This window comes from Eubalaena glacialis, chromosome 10 (genome assembly GCF_028564815.1).
Source record: "Eubalaena glacialis isolate mEubGla1 chromosome 10, mEubGla1.1.hap2.+ XY, whole genome shotgun sequence".
Lineage (NCBI taxonomy): Eukaryota > Metazoa > Chordata > Mammalia > Artiodactyla > Balaenidae > Eubalaena > Eubalaena glacialis.
The window spans coordinates 83,777,838-83,795,572 of NC_083725.1; the positions used below are offsets into that span (position 1 = coordinate 83,777,838).

The 17,735-nt window shown below is 50.3% G+C and overlaps 1 protein-coding gene across 1 annotated transcript in view; it reads right to left on the bottom strand.

Moving 5' to 3' along the window:
- Positions 1–16,061, bottom strand: part of PTPN5 (protein tyrosine phosphatase non-receptor type 5) — a 37,873-nt gene extending 21,812 nt beyond the window's left edge. Inside the window, exons 1-3 of the mRNA XM_061203744.1 lie at positions 15,799–16,061; positions 15,694–15,710; positions 10,845–10,925 (exon numbers count right to left, since the gene is read on the bottom strand). Of these exons, the coding sequence (XP_061059727.1) occupies positions 10,845–10,925; positions 15,694–15,710; positions 15,799–16,061 (361 nt within the window). The remainder of the gene's footprint in view (positions 1–10,844; positions 10,926–15,693; positions 15,711–15,798) is intronic.
- Between the last annotated feature and the right edge of the window lie 1,674 nt (positions 16,062–17,735).

Consider the following 17,735-nt stretch of genomic DNA (forward strand, 5'->3'; position numbering starts at 1 on the left):
GGAAAAGGGGAGGGGAGGGGAGCATGAGGGACAGGCAACAGGACCTCCCTTTCATCTGCCAGGTGAGCCCCTCAGGAGGACAGTGGGTGCCCTGCCCCCACGTGGGCGGGGGCTTTGAGGCTGCCGACTGGCACCTGGGGTCGGTGGATGGAGTGGGCATGGGCTGGGGGTGGTGGAAGTGGGGCAGCTTTGCTCTGTCAGTTAATTAAATCTGAAATGCTAACAGGCTTTCAAAACAAAAGGCAACTCAAGTACTCTTTGGATGGGATATAATAAAATGGTTCTATATGAAATTGCAAACAGCTTTGTTGCTGCAAACAAAGGCTCAGTTCTTTGTGCCTCTCTGGAGCGGAGGCCCAGAAGTACAAGGGTGAAAAGGGTCAATGAAACTCTGAGGGTGCAGCTACCCCCTCCCTCCAGTCCACGGTGAGCACTAAAATAACCAACGGAGAGGCCCTGGGCAGTGGGTACCAGAGGTCCCTAGTGCCTGAGACTTAAGCCCAAACATGTGGGGAGGGAGGGACAGAATTGGGAGAGCCTCTTGCTCCACCCTCCCATTTTACATATGAGGAAACTGAGGTCCAGAGAGTAAGAGGCAGAATCAGGACTGGCACGCATGTCTTTAACCCTCTGGTTCAGTTTTCACTCATTAAGCCAGCATAGGATGTTTCACAGGGGCTGCCTGTGGGTATCTGAAGGTCTGAGGCCTCCCTCCCTGACAGCAGAAGGCTGGGTCCTGGTTTGGGTTTCCTTGGTAGGTCCTGGTAAATGCTCTCAGAGGTCTAGGAAAGTCCAGGGGATAGGAGGTGAGCAAGAGCCACCCAAGACCCACCAGGGACAGATGTGCTGACAAATTCCAACCCTCCAGGGGCTGCTGCCCTCAGTAACTGGGGAGGCTCACAACATTGGCAGTGTCAAGAGGCCTGGGTAGCAGTTCTAGCTCTGTGAGGAGTGGGCTGTGTGACCCTGGGCATCTCACTGCCTTGCGGGCCTCAGAGGCCTTCTGTAAACTCAAAGAGTGTGCCTAGGGATCTTTAAGGGCCCTTCTAGTGCTAAAGATCCACAGTTGCCTTTTTAAAAAAAACAAATCTGAGCCCCTGCTTTAGTTTCGTTCAATGGCTTCCCCTTGTTCTTAGAATAAAGACCAAAATCCCTGCCATGGCCATCAATAAAGGCCCAGCATGCTCTGTCCCCTGCGTATCTCCCCAGCTACCACCCACACCATTTCCTCCTGGTTCTCTGTGTTCCAGATCCTCTGTTGGAACCAATCTGGGAAGTAGAAAACTCTGGAAATGCGTGCTTCTGCTCCAAAAAATTCTTACCTAGTCCTAGGAAACACATAAGCCGTACGCCGAAGCTCCCTCCTGTGCTATCTGCGGTGGGGTGGGAGGAGTGGGGCACCTACATTCCCATCACTTGGGGAAGCTGGTAGGCCGTGTCCAGGGACACACTGGGGAATACTCTGCAGCCCTTAGAAGCAAAGGATCAGAGGACATATGGCACCATGGAAGGACCTCAGAAACACGGCTGAGCGAAAAGAATGAGACCGAACACAACACAATAGACACAAATTTTAAAAATATATCTACACGACATATTGCCACTCATTCTGCAAGAGCACACAGAAACGCACAAAATACGCCTTCAACACGTTAGAACACACGAACTGTGGGGAGAAGGGACCTGGCGGTGGGAGACAAAAGAGAAAAAATCAGTGAATGAAACCAGAGAGGGGCATTGCGGGGACCCGTGAAGAAAGCAGGGCCACAGAGGAGTATGACTGACAGCTCTGAACCTACCACCAGTCACTAACCTCTCCTCCCCCAGGTAAAAACAAAACCAGTTGAGTTGGAAGGGGGGCCAAGGTCCAATGGGGAAAGAATGAACGAAAGCAGAGGGCCCTTCATCCCGTCTGTGTCCTGGAACTGGGAGGATTACAGAGCGAGAACTTTCTTCTCCTGCCCTGGGAACGGACACCCCCTGAAGGACTCAGGGACTTAGTGAAACAGAGCTGCCTGTCAAGGACCCCTGAGTCTCCCCTCCTCTGAACTGGTTCACCAACATGACATGACGTGAGTCATTTCGTTGGCTTTCTATGGGGTGGGGGGAGGGATTCCATGCCTTGGTGACTGTCTCCACCGCTGCCCCCAAAGGATTAACCAGCCCCCATTAAGATCCCTGGGGTTGGGTCAGCCCCCGACTCTGCGCCTGCCAGGCTGAGCAACCCAACCTGGAGGGAGGTGACTCACCCCAGGGGGCCCCCATGATCCCCAGCTACCACTCTTGCCTGGCGAGGATTAATAAATATTTTCCGGTGGCCAATCTTTTTTTTTTTGGCCACGCTGCGCAGCATGCAGGATCTTAGTTCCCCGACTAGGGATCGAACCCACACCCCTGCAGTGGAAGTGCAGAGTCTTAACCACCAGATCGCCAGGGAAGTCCCAGGTGGCCAATCTTTTAAAAATGATTTTGGAAAATATGAGGGAAAAAACCCCATGAAAGCATAAATGAACCCCAAGTCATCCATGATCCTACCACACTGAGAAAGGCACTGGTTTCCTTTAGATATATTTTCTGGTATTTTTTTCTCTCTTTGGGGGTGGATTTTTTTCCCCACCATTCTGTATACAGTTGGCTCTCTGCATCTGCGGGTTCCACAGCTGTGGATATGGAGGGCCAACTGTACTATGCCATTTCATATAAGGGACTTGAGCATCGGTGGATTTTAGTATCCGTGGGGAATCCTGCAATTAATCCCCTGCAGATACAGAGGGACAACTGTACAGGCATATCCTGAGAATATGCCTTTTCGAATTTCAAGGATTCAACTCTTAAGCAGTATGGTAGACAGCCTCCAAGGTGCCCTAGTGATCCCCCCTTTCCTGGTATTCACACCAAGGTGCCAGACGTAAGAAAAGTTTTCTTGGACCTTCTATTCCAGCCCAGCACCAGCTGAATACAGCTGAGTGAATGACCTCAGTTGAAGCCACAGGGAACAGAACCCCCTAGCTGAGCCCCTCATGACCCTCTGAATCATAAACAAATAAAATGGTGGTTGTTTTAAGTCAGTAAGTTTTGAGACAGTTAGGCAGCAATAGATAAACAAAGCACATCCTGAGACTTGAAAAGAAGAAATGAGCGTAAATGGAAGGAAAGAGGTTGTTGTTTTTGTTTGTTTGTTTTTAAGGTATAAAGAAGTTCCTGGGAGTTGGGGTATTTAGTCCCTGGGCCAAGTCAAGGAGAAAGGTGACAGCATCTGTCACTGCATATCTTAGTTATACAATGATGCCCATTTGTCTAAAAGGGCTTGAGCATCCACCTGGGTGGAGGCACGGGACTGAACCAGATGGTCTCTTTTTTCCAGTTGCAAAGACTCTCTTTGTAGTTTCATCATACATCCAGGCAACTCCCAGGAAATGTCAGAACTGTTTCTATACAGGAAAATGGATGATTGGCCTCTCCAGCAAGTCTGGCTCCTCTTTCCACCTGACTTTGCAAGTAAACAACACTCCTCTATGTGTCTGCTGGTTCTGTGAGGTCCCAGGCATGTGGTGGGGAGTCATGAAAGATCCACAGACCCATATTAACCACTCCACGCCTGAAGGTCTGGCCTGGGACTTGATGCCTGGGCCCTTGATGCCTGGGAACACGCACAGGTTTTTGTTGTTGTTGTTTATACTCCATATCTTGGCAAAATCATCACCATCATTATTAGCTACCATTTATGGAGCACTGTGTAATAAGCATTTCACACACATCAACTTATTTACACCTCCCAAAATGTCTGTTAAGATCTTATTATCACCCTCATTTTGGAGTGAAGAATTTGGAGCTCAAAGTGGTCAGATTATTTACCTGAGATCAAGCTGCTGGTCAGCAGCAGAGCTGAGATTGGAACCCAGGTCTGACTGCCCCCCCAGGACCCCAAGACCCAGCTATATGGGCTCCTGCCTCCATATCTGTCCTGGTGTCTGAGAATAGTTAACCTCTACCATCACTGATCAGTGAGTACCTGGGTTGGTACCTTTCTTCTCAATACAGTGGTATCGTTACAGACTACTCTCTAAATTAGGGTTCTCAGCACATCTGGATGGTGTTGTTTGTCTTTCTTTAATTTCTATCCTAAAGTCTCAAAGACAATTCATAGTACCATTGGCCACATAAACACCCCTAAATGCATTAAAAGTCCCGAATGAAAACAGAGCCATCAATTAAAGAACTAAAAGTCAACAGCACCTAAGCTGCTGAGCGTTGATGGGCACAAGTGACATCTCAGTAATGATACTATATCCAAGTCTGTCTTCCCTACGTTTGTCCATCTGGGCTCCTGCACCTGCTCCCAGACCATTTGAACCAGTACCAGGCACCAGATCAGGGGGCTCTGTGAGAACAAGCATTAGCAGGTAGGGGATAAGGCCCATTCTGAGGTTAACCTGTTCCTTAAGATGCTTTGATAGCTGGTTCCTCAAGACATGAACCAGGACCCTATTCATCCTTTAGGTCACAGTTTAAAGGCCACTTCTTCCAGGAAGCCTTCCCTGACCGCCTCCCCACCCCCCCAAGATAAGGTAATATTATTGTTGTACACTTCCATGGTATCCTGTCCTCCTGAGAGCAGGGACCAGGGCTCTCTTGCTCTTCATTGTATCACCAGTACCTGGTACAGCACTGGGCACAAAGTGGACGTTCAATAAACGCTTGCTGAGTCAATAACAGGGTCAGGCTGCCTTTTCAATCAGCCCTTGTTGGCTTCTGGCAAAGACCTCATCTATGTCAGGGTGGGATGGCTGTGAAAGCTATGGCCTGACTCTCCCTGATGACCAGGGGTAGTCACTGCATGATTAGGATAACAAAGATTTCCTCAATACAGGCCTTCCCTTTACTTTATAAAAGACCACCCAGGATGGACAGTGGTCTCTTGCTGAGACCTAGACTTTGACCTCCTCAGAGGAGGGTCCATCTGATATCCATGATGGTACAGAGCCTAGGGCTGGGCTGGGGGTAGCCTTCAAAGCACCAGGACTTAAGGTGTGGAGAAGTCAGCTGTTCCTACCAAAGGGGCAATGACCTACTCAGGCCTTCAGTGGCTACTCACAGCCTTGCATAGACCCAGCTGATCATGACACACTTAAATCTCAGGGTGGCGGGGACTGCCATGGCTCCAACCAGCTGCTGGCTGTAGGAGGCCTTTGGGAGCACCTTGTTCCCCAAAGCAGTGTGGTCCTTAGATCTGGCCCCTGGTCTCCCTCTCCTCTGGCCATGCCACTCCCCACGGAGCAAGAGGTCCACAGGGCCCAGGAGGTGTGCCCATGTCCCGCTTTCCAGGCCATGCTCTGGCTACAAGGACTCCAGAATTCTCTGCCCGAATGGCCTGAAGCCTTCATGAATGCACGTACACCCTTCTGAGCAGGGACATGGCCTTCCCCGGGGGGTATCTTTAGGTCTGAGGGGTGGCCAAGTGTCAGCTAGCAGGGTGGAGTGTGAACCATACTTGCACGCACAGACTGACGTGCCCCCATGCATTCAGATGAGGGCCCTCCCAGTGCAGGACTGAGCAGGGGGTGGTGCCCCACGAGGGGCCCCAACCGCCGTCTGACCTTGGTCCCTGCAAACATTAGGAGCAGGCCTGCTCATGAACCTGCCCGCTGGAGACGCTGTGAGCAACATGTGGTGACGTCATGCCATCACCAGCACCTACTGTTGCCTTATTCACCTCCTTCCCCTGCCCTGTATCCCTGAGGAAGCTGCTGGTCCCAGGCTAGGCCTGCACTGGTGCTATTCAGGCAGGAGCAGAGGCCCCAGCACCAGCAGGGTTGCCTGCTTTCTTGCAAATGTGAACACCTACACACAGAAGGGGAGAGAGTGTGAGTTTGAATGTTTAAATGTGTTTGGGTGACTGTGAGCAAGAAAATGAGGGAGGAAGTGAGCAAGTGAGGGGGAGTGCAAGAGAAAAGAAGGAGGGTGAGCACGTGAAAACGAGCGTGTGCACGCGAGAGAGGAGAAACCTATGTATGCCCGTGCACGGACCTGGAGATACACCGGTGCCCACCACAGTACCTAGGGACTGCGTGCATTGAGGGAGGGCTGGGTTAAGGGGCTGGGGACAGGACAGAGAACCGGAGGGCAGGAATGTGCCTGCTTATCTGCATGTGCAGGAGAAGGGGGCGTCGTTGCAGGAAAGAATGAGACCTAACGAGGAGACAGAGAACAAGCAAGTGTGTCCATCTCTAAGAAGCATCTCTAGCGGAAAGGGGTGGATGACAGGGCGATGGAGTTAAGAGGTCCGGGGTGTGCAAGAGGAAGAAGACTCAGAGGTGCGGGAGCTGCACGTGCCCAGGGGACTGCGTGTGGGTATGTGCACGTGCATACGTGAGCATGAGGCTGTGACAAGTGACAGCAAACATGAGCGTGTGTGCGCCTGCGTGGAACGCCTCCGGGGGTGCGAGTGAGCGTGCCTGTCCCGGGGGCAGCTGTGGGCTGCCTGCAGGTGTCGGCGATGCCTGAGGATGTTTTCACCCAGAAATCTCAATCTGGGAGGACCGGATGACCTGCTTGGCGCTGGTTAGGGTCTGGGTGACCGCGGCCGCGGGAGTGTTGGCCATGTCGCCCCCGCCTGGCAGCTCGTGTGGGAATGAGTGAGTCACCCAGGCATGGCTGGTCCTCACTCTGCCTTGCCTCTTAGTCTTGCCCAGCGGGGAAGACAGCTGGGAGGGGGAGAGATTACTCGAGGGCTGTATTTTTACATCATCATTATGCAACTGCTTGCAGTGTCCATGGGCTCATTCTAAAGGCCCAACGCCCCAAGTCTCTGGGCCTGTATGCCTCCATCTCCTTTTATGTCCAAGGTGCAGCTTAGGTTGGTGGTTTTGGCTGACGAACACTGTGGAAGTCTACTCCTTACCAGGTTCCAGGACCACCCTATTTACAATGCCAACCATCCCCCCGCCCCCCGCACCCGGCCACCGAGTCCCGGTCCTTTCCCACCCCTCCCTTTTTGGCTTTAATTTTCTCCACAGCACTTATCACCAACTGCTGTACTATATATTTTACTTATTTATTGTCTATCTTTCCCTTAATAGCAAATGCCTATGTGTCACTTGCCACATTCCAGGCATTGTCCTGAGCTCCATTTAATCCTCCAACAACTCTACATGGTAGTGAATGTTATTCTTGCCATTTTGTAAATGGAAGGCAGAGAGGTTAAGTAGCTTGCCCAGGATCACCCCAATGGTAAATGGTGGAGCTACGCCTGGGTCCAGAATGCCTGCTCTTAACTAGGGCACAATACTGTCCTGTGAGGGTGGGAAATTTTCTCAGGTTGCTTCATTGTTGAAACTCCAGTGCTTACAGAGTGCCCAACACATGGAAGTGGTCAGTGAATACTGAGTAAATGGATGAAGAAATGAGTGAATGAATGTTGCCATGGAGGATGGAATAGAGAGGTAGTTGCCTTCAAAGAGCTCATGGTCCCATGGAGGAAACAGACAAAAAGTTACTTCAATATCATATGAAGATGGCGTCATGGGTGTCTAGAAGGGCATATAACTTGCCTGGCCCCTGGAAGGCAGGCTTTCCAGAGGAAGGACACAGATAGGGACAGGCACAGTGACATCGCCCAACTCCTCCAAACTCCTCCCTGGGGACAGACATACCTTAGTTCTTCCTGCCTCAGTCCACAGGGTGCCAGAAGATCATGATGGCTCAATGGCGACAAAGAAGGAAGAATGGGGTAGTGGCCAGGAGCCTGGGCTCTGGAAGGAAACTGCCTGGAGGGACTCCTCACTCTACTAAACACTGGATGAACCTGGACAGACCCTCTAACCTCCCTGGACCTTGGTCCTTTCTTCTATGAGATGGTGATAGCAAATAATACCGACTTCCTAGGGTAGCAGGGGGGATTGCATGAGATATAGGTTGTGATATTATGATTTATCAGAAACATATAATTTGTCATTCAGATGACCAAAATATATATTTCTCATATATATTTGGTCTTCCGTCACAGTTCCTAACTCACAGCTCCCAAAGCCTTTGGAATTTCCTGAGCTATTAGAGCAGTGGGATATTTGGTCTCTTGTCCTTAGTTCCTGAAAATGCTTCAGGGAAGGTGACTTTTGGATCCCACCCAAGGGTGGGGGCTGGTTGCCAGGAGAACCAACCATGTGATTAGAGCACTGGAACTTTCCAGTCCCAGACCTGACCTCCAGGGAGAGGGGCTGGGGGTTGAATCATTCGCCAATGGCCAATGATTTAATCAATGATGTTTATGTAATAAAGCCTCCAGAAACATCCAAAAGGACAGGACCTGGAGAGCTTCCGGGTGAGCACATGGAGAGGTGGGGAGAGTGGTGCTGGGAGAGGGTATGGGAGCTCCGTGCCCTTTCCCCATGCCTTGCCCTACGCATCTCTTCCATCTGGATGGTCATCTATATCCTTTAATATCCTTTTACAGTAAACTGGTAATCTAGTAACTAAAATGTTTCTCTGAGTTTTGTGAGCCTTTCCAGCACATAAATTGAACCTGAGGAGAGGGTTGTGGGAGCCTCTGATATAGAGCCAGTCGGTCAGAACTACAGGTAACAACCTGGGCTTGCAACTGGCGTCTGAAGTAGAGGGCTGACTTGTGGGATTGAGCCCTTTACCTGTGGAATCTGATGCTATCTCCTGGTAGACAGTGTCAGAAATGAGCTGAATTCTCAGAAAACCTGCTGGTGCTCCTGCACCTTTGCATACATGTGAAAGCACTTAGTACAGTGCCTGGCACAAGGTAGGCAATGTGCCAGGTCCAGTGGAGATGACCAATAGTCCTCTTTGATTCTATGCTGGTTGTTGGCTTTTGGGGAGGAATGGGAGAGAGGGTTGGAATTAAACATATCACGCTTATTACTGTAGCCTCTCTGCGGTGGCTTCATCCCATTTTCCAGAAGCAGCTCAAAGCAGGGCAGGGGCCTTGTCTGTTATACTCACCACTATATCCCTAGCACCTAGTACAGCACCTGACACATAGTACATGCTCAATAAGTATTTGTTGAATGAACGCTTGTGTGATTACATTTATTTTCATTGTGAGGATAAATGTTCATATTGTTGTTGTTTCCATTTGCAAATAAAGGACTGGAGGACCAGCAGGTTACATGACTTGTCCATAAACACACAGCCTGTGTGCAGAACAGCCAGACTCCAAGACCAGACCCCATGCTCTTGCCTCCACACCATGCTACTCTCTGGATTCCTACACATGGTGTCCTATTTTCTATGGATTTTTTTCTAGCCACTGGGGCCATCCCTGGTTGTAGAATCATCTCTGAATTCTATGACTCATATCTGAATCACAGAACTGTTTAATAGTTGAAAGGGACTTGTGATGTCACCTCGACCTCCCACCCATTGTGGAAATTTCCTCTCCAATGTCTATCCAGACAATACTTGAATACCTCCAGTGACGGAACACTCATTTTCTCCTGCATTATCAAGTTCAATGACTGGACTATTTTTAGAGTCAGAAAGAAAGTTCAGCATCCCGTGGGCCAACAGGCCTCTTTTAAATTTCTATGTATTGGATTTATGCCCTCTTCATAAGACACACACAGAATGAATATGCTGTCCCCTTCACAAGACAGCCTTTCAGATGTTTGCAGACAGCTCTCACATCCCTTTGGAGAAGTCTAGTCCTCAAGCTAGCTGTTTTGGGTCCCGCAACGACTCTGGTGCAATGGCATGCATCCTAGCCCATCTCAACAGGCCGTCCGAAGTGTTTTGAGCAATGGCACCCCCTACTGGGTAAGGTGAGAATTACATTGAAGGGCTCAATGCTCAGTGGGAGGCTGGAGGAACTTCATCCGTAGCTGGGGCAACTGCTCATGGGGTGAAAAAACAGCCACTTATTTTAAAGAGTCATGGCTTTAGAGTCACACCGAGTTGTTTTCCATGTCTATCTTAAAGAGGGTCACTGAAGACTCGACACTCTAAGGTTCCTTGCCAATCATGAGGTTTCTGACAAGCTACAGGTTTGAGAGTTCAAAATTAGAATTCAGAATCGGTTATGTCTTAACAAAAAGGTTTGGAAAGGGAGATGTGAAAATGTGTGTAGTGTTACAGGATTACGGTGATTTTTCTTTTCTTTTTCTCTTGTCTTTATTTTCTAACATTTCTACAATGGATATTTGTTATAAGGAGGAAAAAAAAACAATAAAAACTTTTATAAAAGGAAAAAACACAAAAAAATTTCCCCCACCGTCCTTCCTTCATTCCTTCCAAGGCTGTTAATCATGACTTGGGTATTTGGTCTACAACTGGACGTGCTGCTTCTCCATGGGCAGGAGTGCCTTGGTAATGTTTCTGTTGCGACAGCAATGGCCCGTGGTTCAAGTGTGGTCAACCAGACTCAAGCAGCACAATCCGACATTCACAGCCAGGCTTCTCCTCAGGGCTATCAGGGATTTTCGCCACTTCATCCCCCCCCACCCTTGGCTCATGCCACGGTCAGGCTATGTTTCCTAATCTTACCTTTTGAAACCTGCCCGGCACACCAGCAGCCAGTGGTCACGTCCTGATCAAGCCTGGACTCCCCAGCTCTTCACCCTTCTCTCCACCCTCCCCGCACACCCTCAGCTGCCTCTTCTTCCCTCCAGCTGAGTCTAGAGCAGCTCCAAATGATAACAGGTCAGAAAGACATCAGGGATTAGAAAAACAAATCCTCATTGAAAACGAAGACCTACAGACCAGCTGAGTCACTCCTCTAAAGCAAATTCACAGCCACCCAGGCTTTCCTCCAGCCCCAGTGCCATCCGGAGCTCTCTTCCTCCATTTGGAGCTCTGGGGGACCTGGTGCTGGGAAGACTCACCCGGCAGCCTCTCGCTGCAGCACATGTCCAGGGCCCCTCCCTCGGAGTCATCAGCAGTGTGGTTCTCTCTCCTTCTCACTCCTGCAGCAGAATGAAAAATGTGAGATGAGGCTGTTGAGCTGGATCAAGACAAAACCCTGAGCAAAGAGAAAAAGCCTTCCTTTCTTGCACTGTGTCCCTTGGAGTAACCCTACCCCATTAGGGGGACCGGAGGAAAAGACCAACCTACAGAGGGGTCAAGCTGCAGAGGCAGAAGCAGAATTTTACAGGTGTCTTCCAGGTGGAATAACCACCAGCAGCATCTCTAAAACCACCATAAGCACCATCATCTCTGCCACAGAAGGAGGGCTTACTCCGTTCAAAGCACTTTACAAACTTTATCACACTGACTCTTCATCAGGACCCCATGAATTAGGGATCATTCCACTGGCTCAGAGAAGTCAAGTAACCTGCCTCAGGTCACACAGCTCATTAGGGTAGAGCTGGGTATGAAATTACTGTCTAGGACTCCAGGCTCACACTTTCACTGCTGTGCCATTCTGCCTCCTAGTTCCTGTGGGTTTGAACCATGGGTGAGCAAGAGGGATCTGGGTAACATACAGTGTGTGTCCAGCTCCCCACATCTGCACATTCCCTGTGCCTCAGGCAGTAAAAAGTGGTATGCAAAACTCTTCTCTGGAAATAGCTAGAAAAAGTAGCTGTATATGTATGTGCATATTCTAAATGTTCTATTTCTTTTTGAACTCAGAAAACCCTCTTTCTAGCTCATCAGGGCACCTTCCAGGACTATGCTGGGGTCTAGCTTTTCTCCTTTACCCAGTAAGCTGGGAAAAAGGTTGCTGGAGATTAGCCAGACCCCAGACAGTGTCTGCGCTTTGACATATCCTGAGGGTAACTGCGTTGCTCTCAGGGCTTCCCCTGCTTTGGGAATAGCCTGCTGTGCAGGTGCGGGCTCCAGTGGCTCTGCCTGCCCTTCGTGTCTGACCCCTGGCAGTAGCTGACTGATCCAGGGCTGGACAAACCAACTAGGTTGGGCCAATCAGATCCTCTCCTCTGCACTTTTCAAATGCATTCTGGGGGCTGAATCACGGTAGCCACAGTGTCCTGAAGAGAAGGTCCAAAAACACCTGCTGCCAAGGGTCTTGGAGCTACTTCATTCTGGCCCATCTTGAGTCTTGATTGGGCAACATGTCTGTTAAGACCATAAGATGCCCCAGGGTCCTTCCAATAAATTCCAACATTTTAGCTCAAGCCAGTGGAATTTGATTTCTGAAATTGGCAACCAGAAGGAACTTTAATACAGCCTTGCTAGCATAATACTTCCAAGAAGTTCAAGAGGTCAGCTGCCTCTCCACCCACTAGTCCTGCAATCCTGCCCCTCGGACTGGTCCTGAGGCCGATTTCAGGCCCAGCTGCAGATCGGAATCAATGAAGGGCAGACAGGCCAGTTTAAGGATGGTGACCATTTTCATTCTGACATCTTCTGCTCTCAACTGGCAATTGTTTTATTTTTTCCTCACTCCAATTGGCAGGGTCTCTGAGAATCCCAAATCCCAGGGCCCAGCTCTCCTATGGAGAGAGGGCTGCTATCTTCAAGGTCCTTTAAATGTCTCCTGAGTCTCTCTACTTTTCTCGCACTTCACTACCTACATTTTGGCCCAGGGCAGCATCTCTTGCTTAGATTACTGTGGCAGTCTTTTAACTGGTCTCTGGCATCCACTCAGCCTGGCCTCCAAAACATTCTCCATATGGCTCCAATACATACGGCTTCATAGGTTGTGCAGTTTACAACCTGTACATCTGGATGGGGCAGGCCTGAGCTAGAATCAACTTTTTCACAACTCAACATTTATCACATAACTTTCCTTAAAAAAATACTTGAATGGCATCCTATTACACTTGGAACAAAGGCAACGACAACCTTTGACATGGTTTATCAGATCTTGAATGGTCTAACCCTTGTTCATCCCTCCAACTGTATTTCTTGCCCCTTTCCCCTTTAACCTCTGCACTCTAGGTACACTGGGACAGGCTCTTTCCTTCATGATGCCTTTGCACATGTTTTTCTCCCTGCCTGGAGAGCCCCCCACCGCTCCCCGAGCTGTACTTCTCAGTACGTTTTTTTTTTTTTAAACATCTTTATTGGAGTATGATTGCTTTACAATGGTGTGTTAGTTTCTGCTTTATAACAAAGTGAATCAGCTATACATATACATACATCCCCAAATCTCCTCCCTCTTGCGTCTCCCTCCCACCCTTCCTATCCCACCCCTCTAGGTGGTCACAAAGCATCAAGCTGATCTCCCTGTGCTATGCGGCTGCTTCCCACTAGCTATCTATTTTCTTCCCAGTACTTTTTACTCACAGCACTTGACAGAGTTTGAAATTTCATTTTAACTCAGGCCATTATTTGACTAACATTAGATTATAAGCGACATGAGGGCAGGGACCATCATTTCTGTTTCATTTACCATTGTATCTTGAAAGCCTCGCATAGTGCCTGGTTCACAGCAGGTGTCCAACAAATAAACAAACACTTGTTGAATAAGTGAATGTTGCCCTGACCTTCTTGGAAAAACATCAGGAACCTCAAACATGGCCGTTATCTGAGCTGCCTTTGTGAAGGCAGTCTTTGTGAAGTCACTTGGAACCTTCCTCCACAGCTGCTGTCCACAGCAGGCCCAGAATCACACCTTGGGAAGGGCCCTCATTTAGCAGGGGAGGAAACGGAGGCACAGAACAGAGGTCTGACTTGCCCCAGGTGATATATCGAGTGGGTGGCCATGTGGATTGGGATGAAGAACACCTACCCCCTACCTCCTGATCTGAAGCTTTTTCTTTACTTATCTTGAAGAGCGCCCCAGCTGGAGGGCAGCCCTAAAGGCCTGGCCCCTGGCTCAGTGCAAAAAGGTAACTGAGGTATCCAGATACCTCTGGAGGGGGACCCATGTGTGACTCACAGCTGCTTTCACACCTTAAGCCTCCCAGGCCCCAAGCCGTGTTCAGAATAGCTCAGCGCTGCATGTGTGCAGCGGACTCTATAAATAAGCTTCCTAGAAAATGACTAATTTCATAATCAGGAAAGCGGAAAGAGTAGCACCTCTCGTCTGTGGAGGAAAATGGAGCAAGAGCCTGCTCTCGGCCCTGCAGATGAAGGACTCCAGGCAACCTCGCCAAAACCTGCATGTCTAGGCTGTTCAGGGGAGGGTTTTAATTAGATTTCCAAAGAGAAGAGCTGGTCCATTCAGGCTGAATGGAGAAGCCCAGTCTCTGGGAACTGCCCTCCTTCCTCCCTGCCAAGAGCAGAAATAGCTGCTTGCAGTGGATTACTGCAGGCTCCTTCTCTCCCCTTCTCCACTTCTACCAGCCGGGCAACAGGAGCAGAAAACTGGCCTGTGACGACAGGCAGCAACTTGCTGGGCTGGCCCCTCACTGCTGCTCTTAGAACCAGAGAACCCCAGACATAAAGGGACTTGGAGATCACCCTGCCTGTCCTTCCCTCACCGATGGAGAATGTCTGGGAGGGAAGAGAACTTTGCCAAAGCCATTGCCCCATTCAACAAGCGTTTACTGAGCACCTCCTGTGAGCAAGGCACCAGGGCTATCCTAGGAACACAGTGGTGAACAAGCCAGGCCCTCCCCCACTGAAGCTCCCAGTCTTCCAGGGGGGAGACACAGGCAAACACGATCGTTCCCACACCTGCTTTAATAGGCTGTATGCACGTGATACCTTGGAGAGCTCAGCTTGGCTCGTGGTGAGGGGGCGGAGGGTGGATGTCTTCTGCAAGGGGAAGATAGAACCTGGTTCTTAAAGGATGTTTCTAGGTGGATGAGAGGGTCACAAAGGAAAGAACTTCCTTCACAGTGCAAACAGCAGGAGCAAGAGCAGAGCATCTCGGAGGCCTGAGATGTATGGAATATTTGGCATTAACTGGAAGCAGGTTGGTCAGTGGGATGGGGAAGTGATGGAGGCCGGGCCCCAGCAGAGGCACCTGAGCAGGAATCCTGTCCTCTTCCACTTGACCCTGGGGCTTCCTCTGAACCAAGATGTGCCACAGGCTCCCCCATCCCTGGGCTGAGGAGGTCTGTCATAGGAAGGGCAATCAGTGGCATGTGTTTGAGGAATAAACATTAGGCCCAGCTGGTGGCATCTGATCTGGTCCCAATCTACTCCTTTTTTGAAACTGGGGTGAAATTCACATAACCTAAAATTCACCATTTTAACCATTTTAAAACACACAATACATTCACAACGCTGTGCAACCACCACCATTATCTAGTTCCAGAAGTTTCATCACCCCAAAAGGAAACCCCGTACCCACTAAGGAGTCACTCCCATTCTCCCCTCCCTCAGCCTCTGGCAACCACTAATCTGCTTCCTGTCTCTCATAGATTTGCCTATTCTGCATATTTCATATAAATGGAATCATACAATATGTGGCCTTTTGTGTCTGGCTCCTTTCACTTAGCATAACATTTTCTAGGTTCATGCCAGTTGTACCACGTATCAGTACTTAATTCTTTTTAATGGCTGGAAAATATTCTACTCCATGAATAAACTATATTTCATCCATTCATCAGCTGATGGACATCTGGGTTGTTCCCACCTTTTGGCTACTGTGAGTAGAAATGCTATGAACCAAACTTCTCTTTTAAACTCTGCTCCCAACATGCTTACGACTTTGGGCAATCCTCTCTCACCCTGGGCCCCTGAGGCTTCATCTATAAAATCAGGTGGTAAGGTCCTCCTTGAAGCTTGAACGTCATCACTGTCATTTGTCCATTCGTGTGTGAAGGTAATGTGTACCTGGCTGGGTACTGGAGACCTGGCCTGGACCAGCCCACCTACCTTCCTGGAGCTCATGGCTGGTGGGGGAGACAGGACAGCTAACGCTGTGGCCTGGGAGAAGCGTGCTAACAGAGGCCTGTCTGGGATGGGCTGGGAGCACCTCACCTCTGCCTGGGGGGTGGGATGGTAGATGGGTGGGTGCTGTCAGGAGGCATCCTGGAGTGGATGCCAGCTTTGCCCAGGTCGTACGCAGAGAAATAGCTGACAGGTTTGGGGAGGGAGGCAGAGGAGCTTGCGCCCTCTTCCCAGGTGGGTGAGGGGTGAGGAGGAACTGGGATGCTGAAGCCAGATTCCTGGGTGGGAGGCTGAGCCCCCAGGAACCTCCTGACCCAACCCCAGGCAGACATGCCCTCTACCTTGGGCTTCATGCTCCTGGGGCTCCCGGGGCCCTCTAGACACCCCGAACTGTCAACTCAGAGCCTCTGCCACCCTCCTGAAGCTCCAATCCCACCAGACATCCCTATTCTCTGTATCAAACCTGTCCACTCCCACTTCTAGGCCTCTGTTTGTGCTGTTACCTCAGCCTGATGTTTCCTTTCCTCCTCCTGTCAAATCTTACTCATTTGCAGCGTTACCTCTTCCACGAAGCACCCCGATCTCCCGGGAAGAATCACGCTCTCCCATCTCTGGGCCACGCCCCCGCACCCCTGGCTCACACTCCTCTCTGCATCTGACTTTGTTCTGCTGCTTAGTTAGCTGTCTGTGTACCTGTCTCCCCCACCAGGCAGCCAGTGACTTAGGAGCATCCCTACCCCCTCAGCCACCCCCTGCATCCCAGGTGTTCAGGGCCCGAGCCTGTTGATGTACATGTTAAAGGTCAAATGGAGGGCAGTGGCAGGGTCTTAGGGTTACTGGTTTTGGGGTTCTGGGAGGGCAGAATCTAGCCAGGAGCTTCCCAACCTGGAGAAGATGGCCAGACCATGGCCGGAAAGAGACCCATAATGCCATCCAGATTTTCATCAGCACGTTCAGTGTACAGGGGCAGAGGACATTCTGGCTTCATGGAAAACCAGCTGACCACCTCATGCAAATGAGTCACGTGTCCCAAAGCAGGCAGGTGGAGAGGCCTCACCCCTCCTCCCTGGGGCGGCAGCAGGGAAGCACACATACGCTTGCTCACCGCGCTCACTCATCATCATCCTTAAGGTGTCTGGATGGGGAAAGGCACCATCTGGGGCCAGGGCAGGAAGCCTTCTCAGCACAAAGCACACTGGAGATGTGAATGGAGGAGAGAGGCTGGCTTTAGAACATCCAAATAGGGAAACTGAGGCAAGAGAGGTTAAGTGACTTGCCTCAGGTCACACAAGGTGTGAACAATTGTTTTCAGGTGGTTAAAAATCCAGATTCCCTTTTCGGAGTTACCTCTCTCTTCCCCGGGTGCTCTGCTTGTCCCTTGCTACAGGGAGGGTCCAAGACCACAGGTCATTCTGTGTCACACCCCAAAGCCTTCTAACAAGCAGCTTTCCTGCCTAAGTTACTCAGTTTCTGTTGCTGGCAACCACAGAGCTTAGACTGATGCATGCCGCAAACTCGTGGAACAAATAGGCTCCGAGCCCAGGACTCCCAATGCTTAGTTCACTGCTATTTCCATCCTGCCAAGCTGCCTACCCTCCCTGCCCACCTGTCCACTGTCCAGCCATCTGTCCCCACGTCTGAGCAGACTGCAAACTCAGAGTGTTCTGGATCCCAAACACAGGGTCTGAGTGTTCTCTGCTTGGGACGTGCCCAGATGAATGATGACTTCTCCAACTTGCTCTGTTGGTGGGAGACTGGGGTGTGGGGCTGGCAGGCACCCCAGGGAAGGGAAGATGGAAGGGTGCTGGAGAGGCCCAGCTTGCAAAGAGGTGGGGGGGGTGCTCGGCAACAGAGTTTTCCATCTTTCTTGTGAGTCCAATTCAGGGACTGGAACATTCATGTGTTCACCTAGTGTTTACCAAACACCTACTATGTGCAGGCCACGGGGTGAGGCCCTGGGGATATAATGAAGTACACGCTCTCACGGCACAGTGGGGGAGTGCAGGTAAGCAAAAGGCAATGGAACA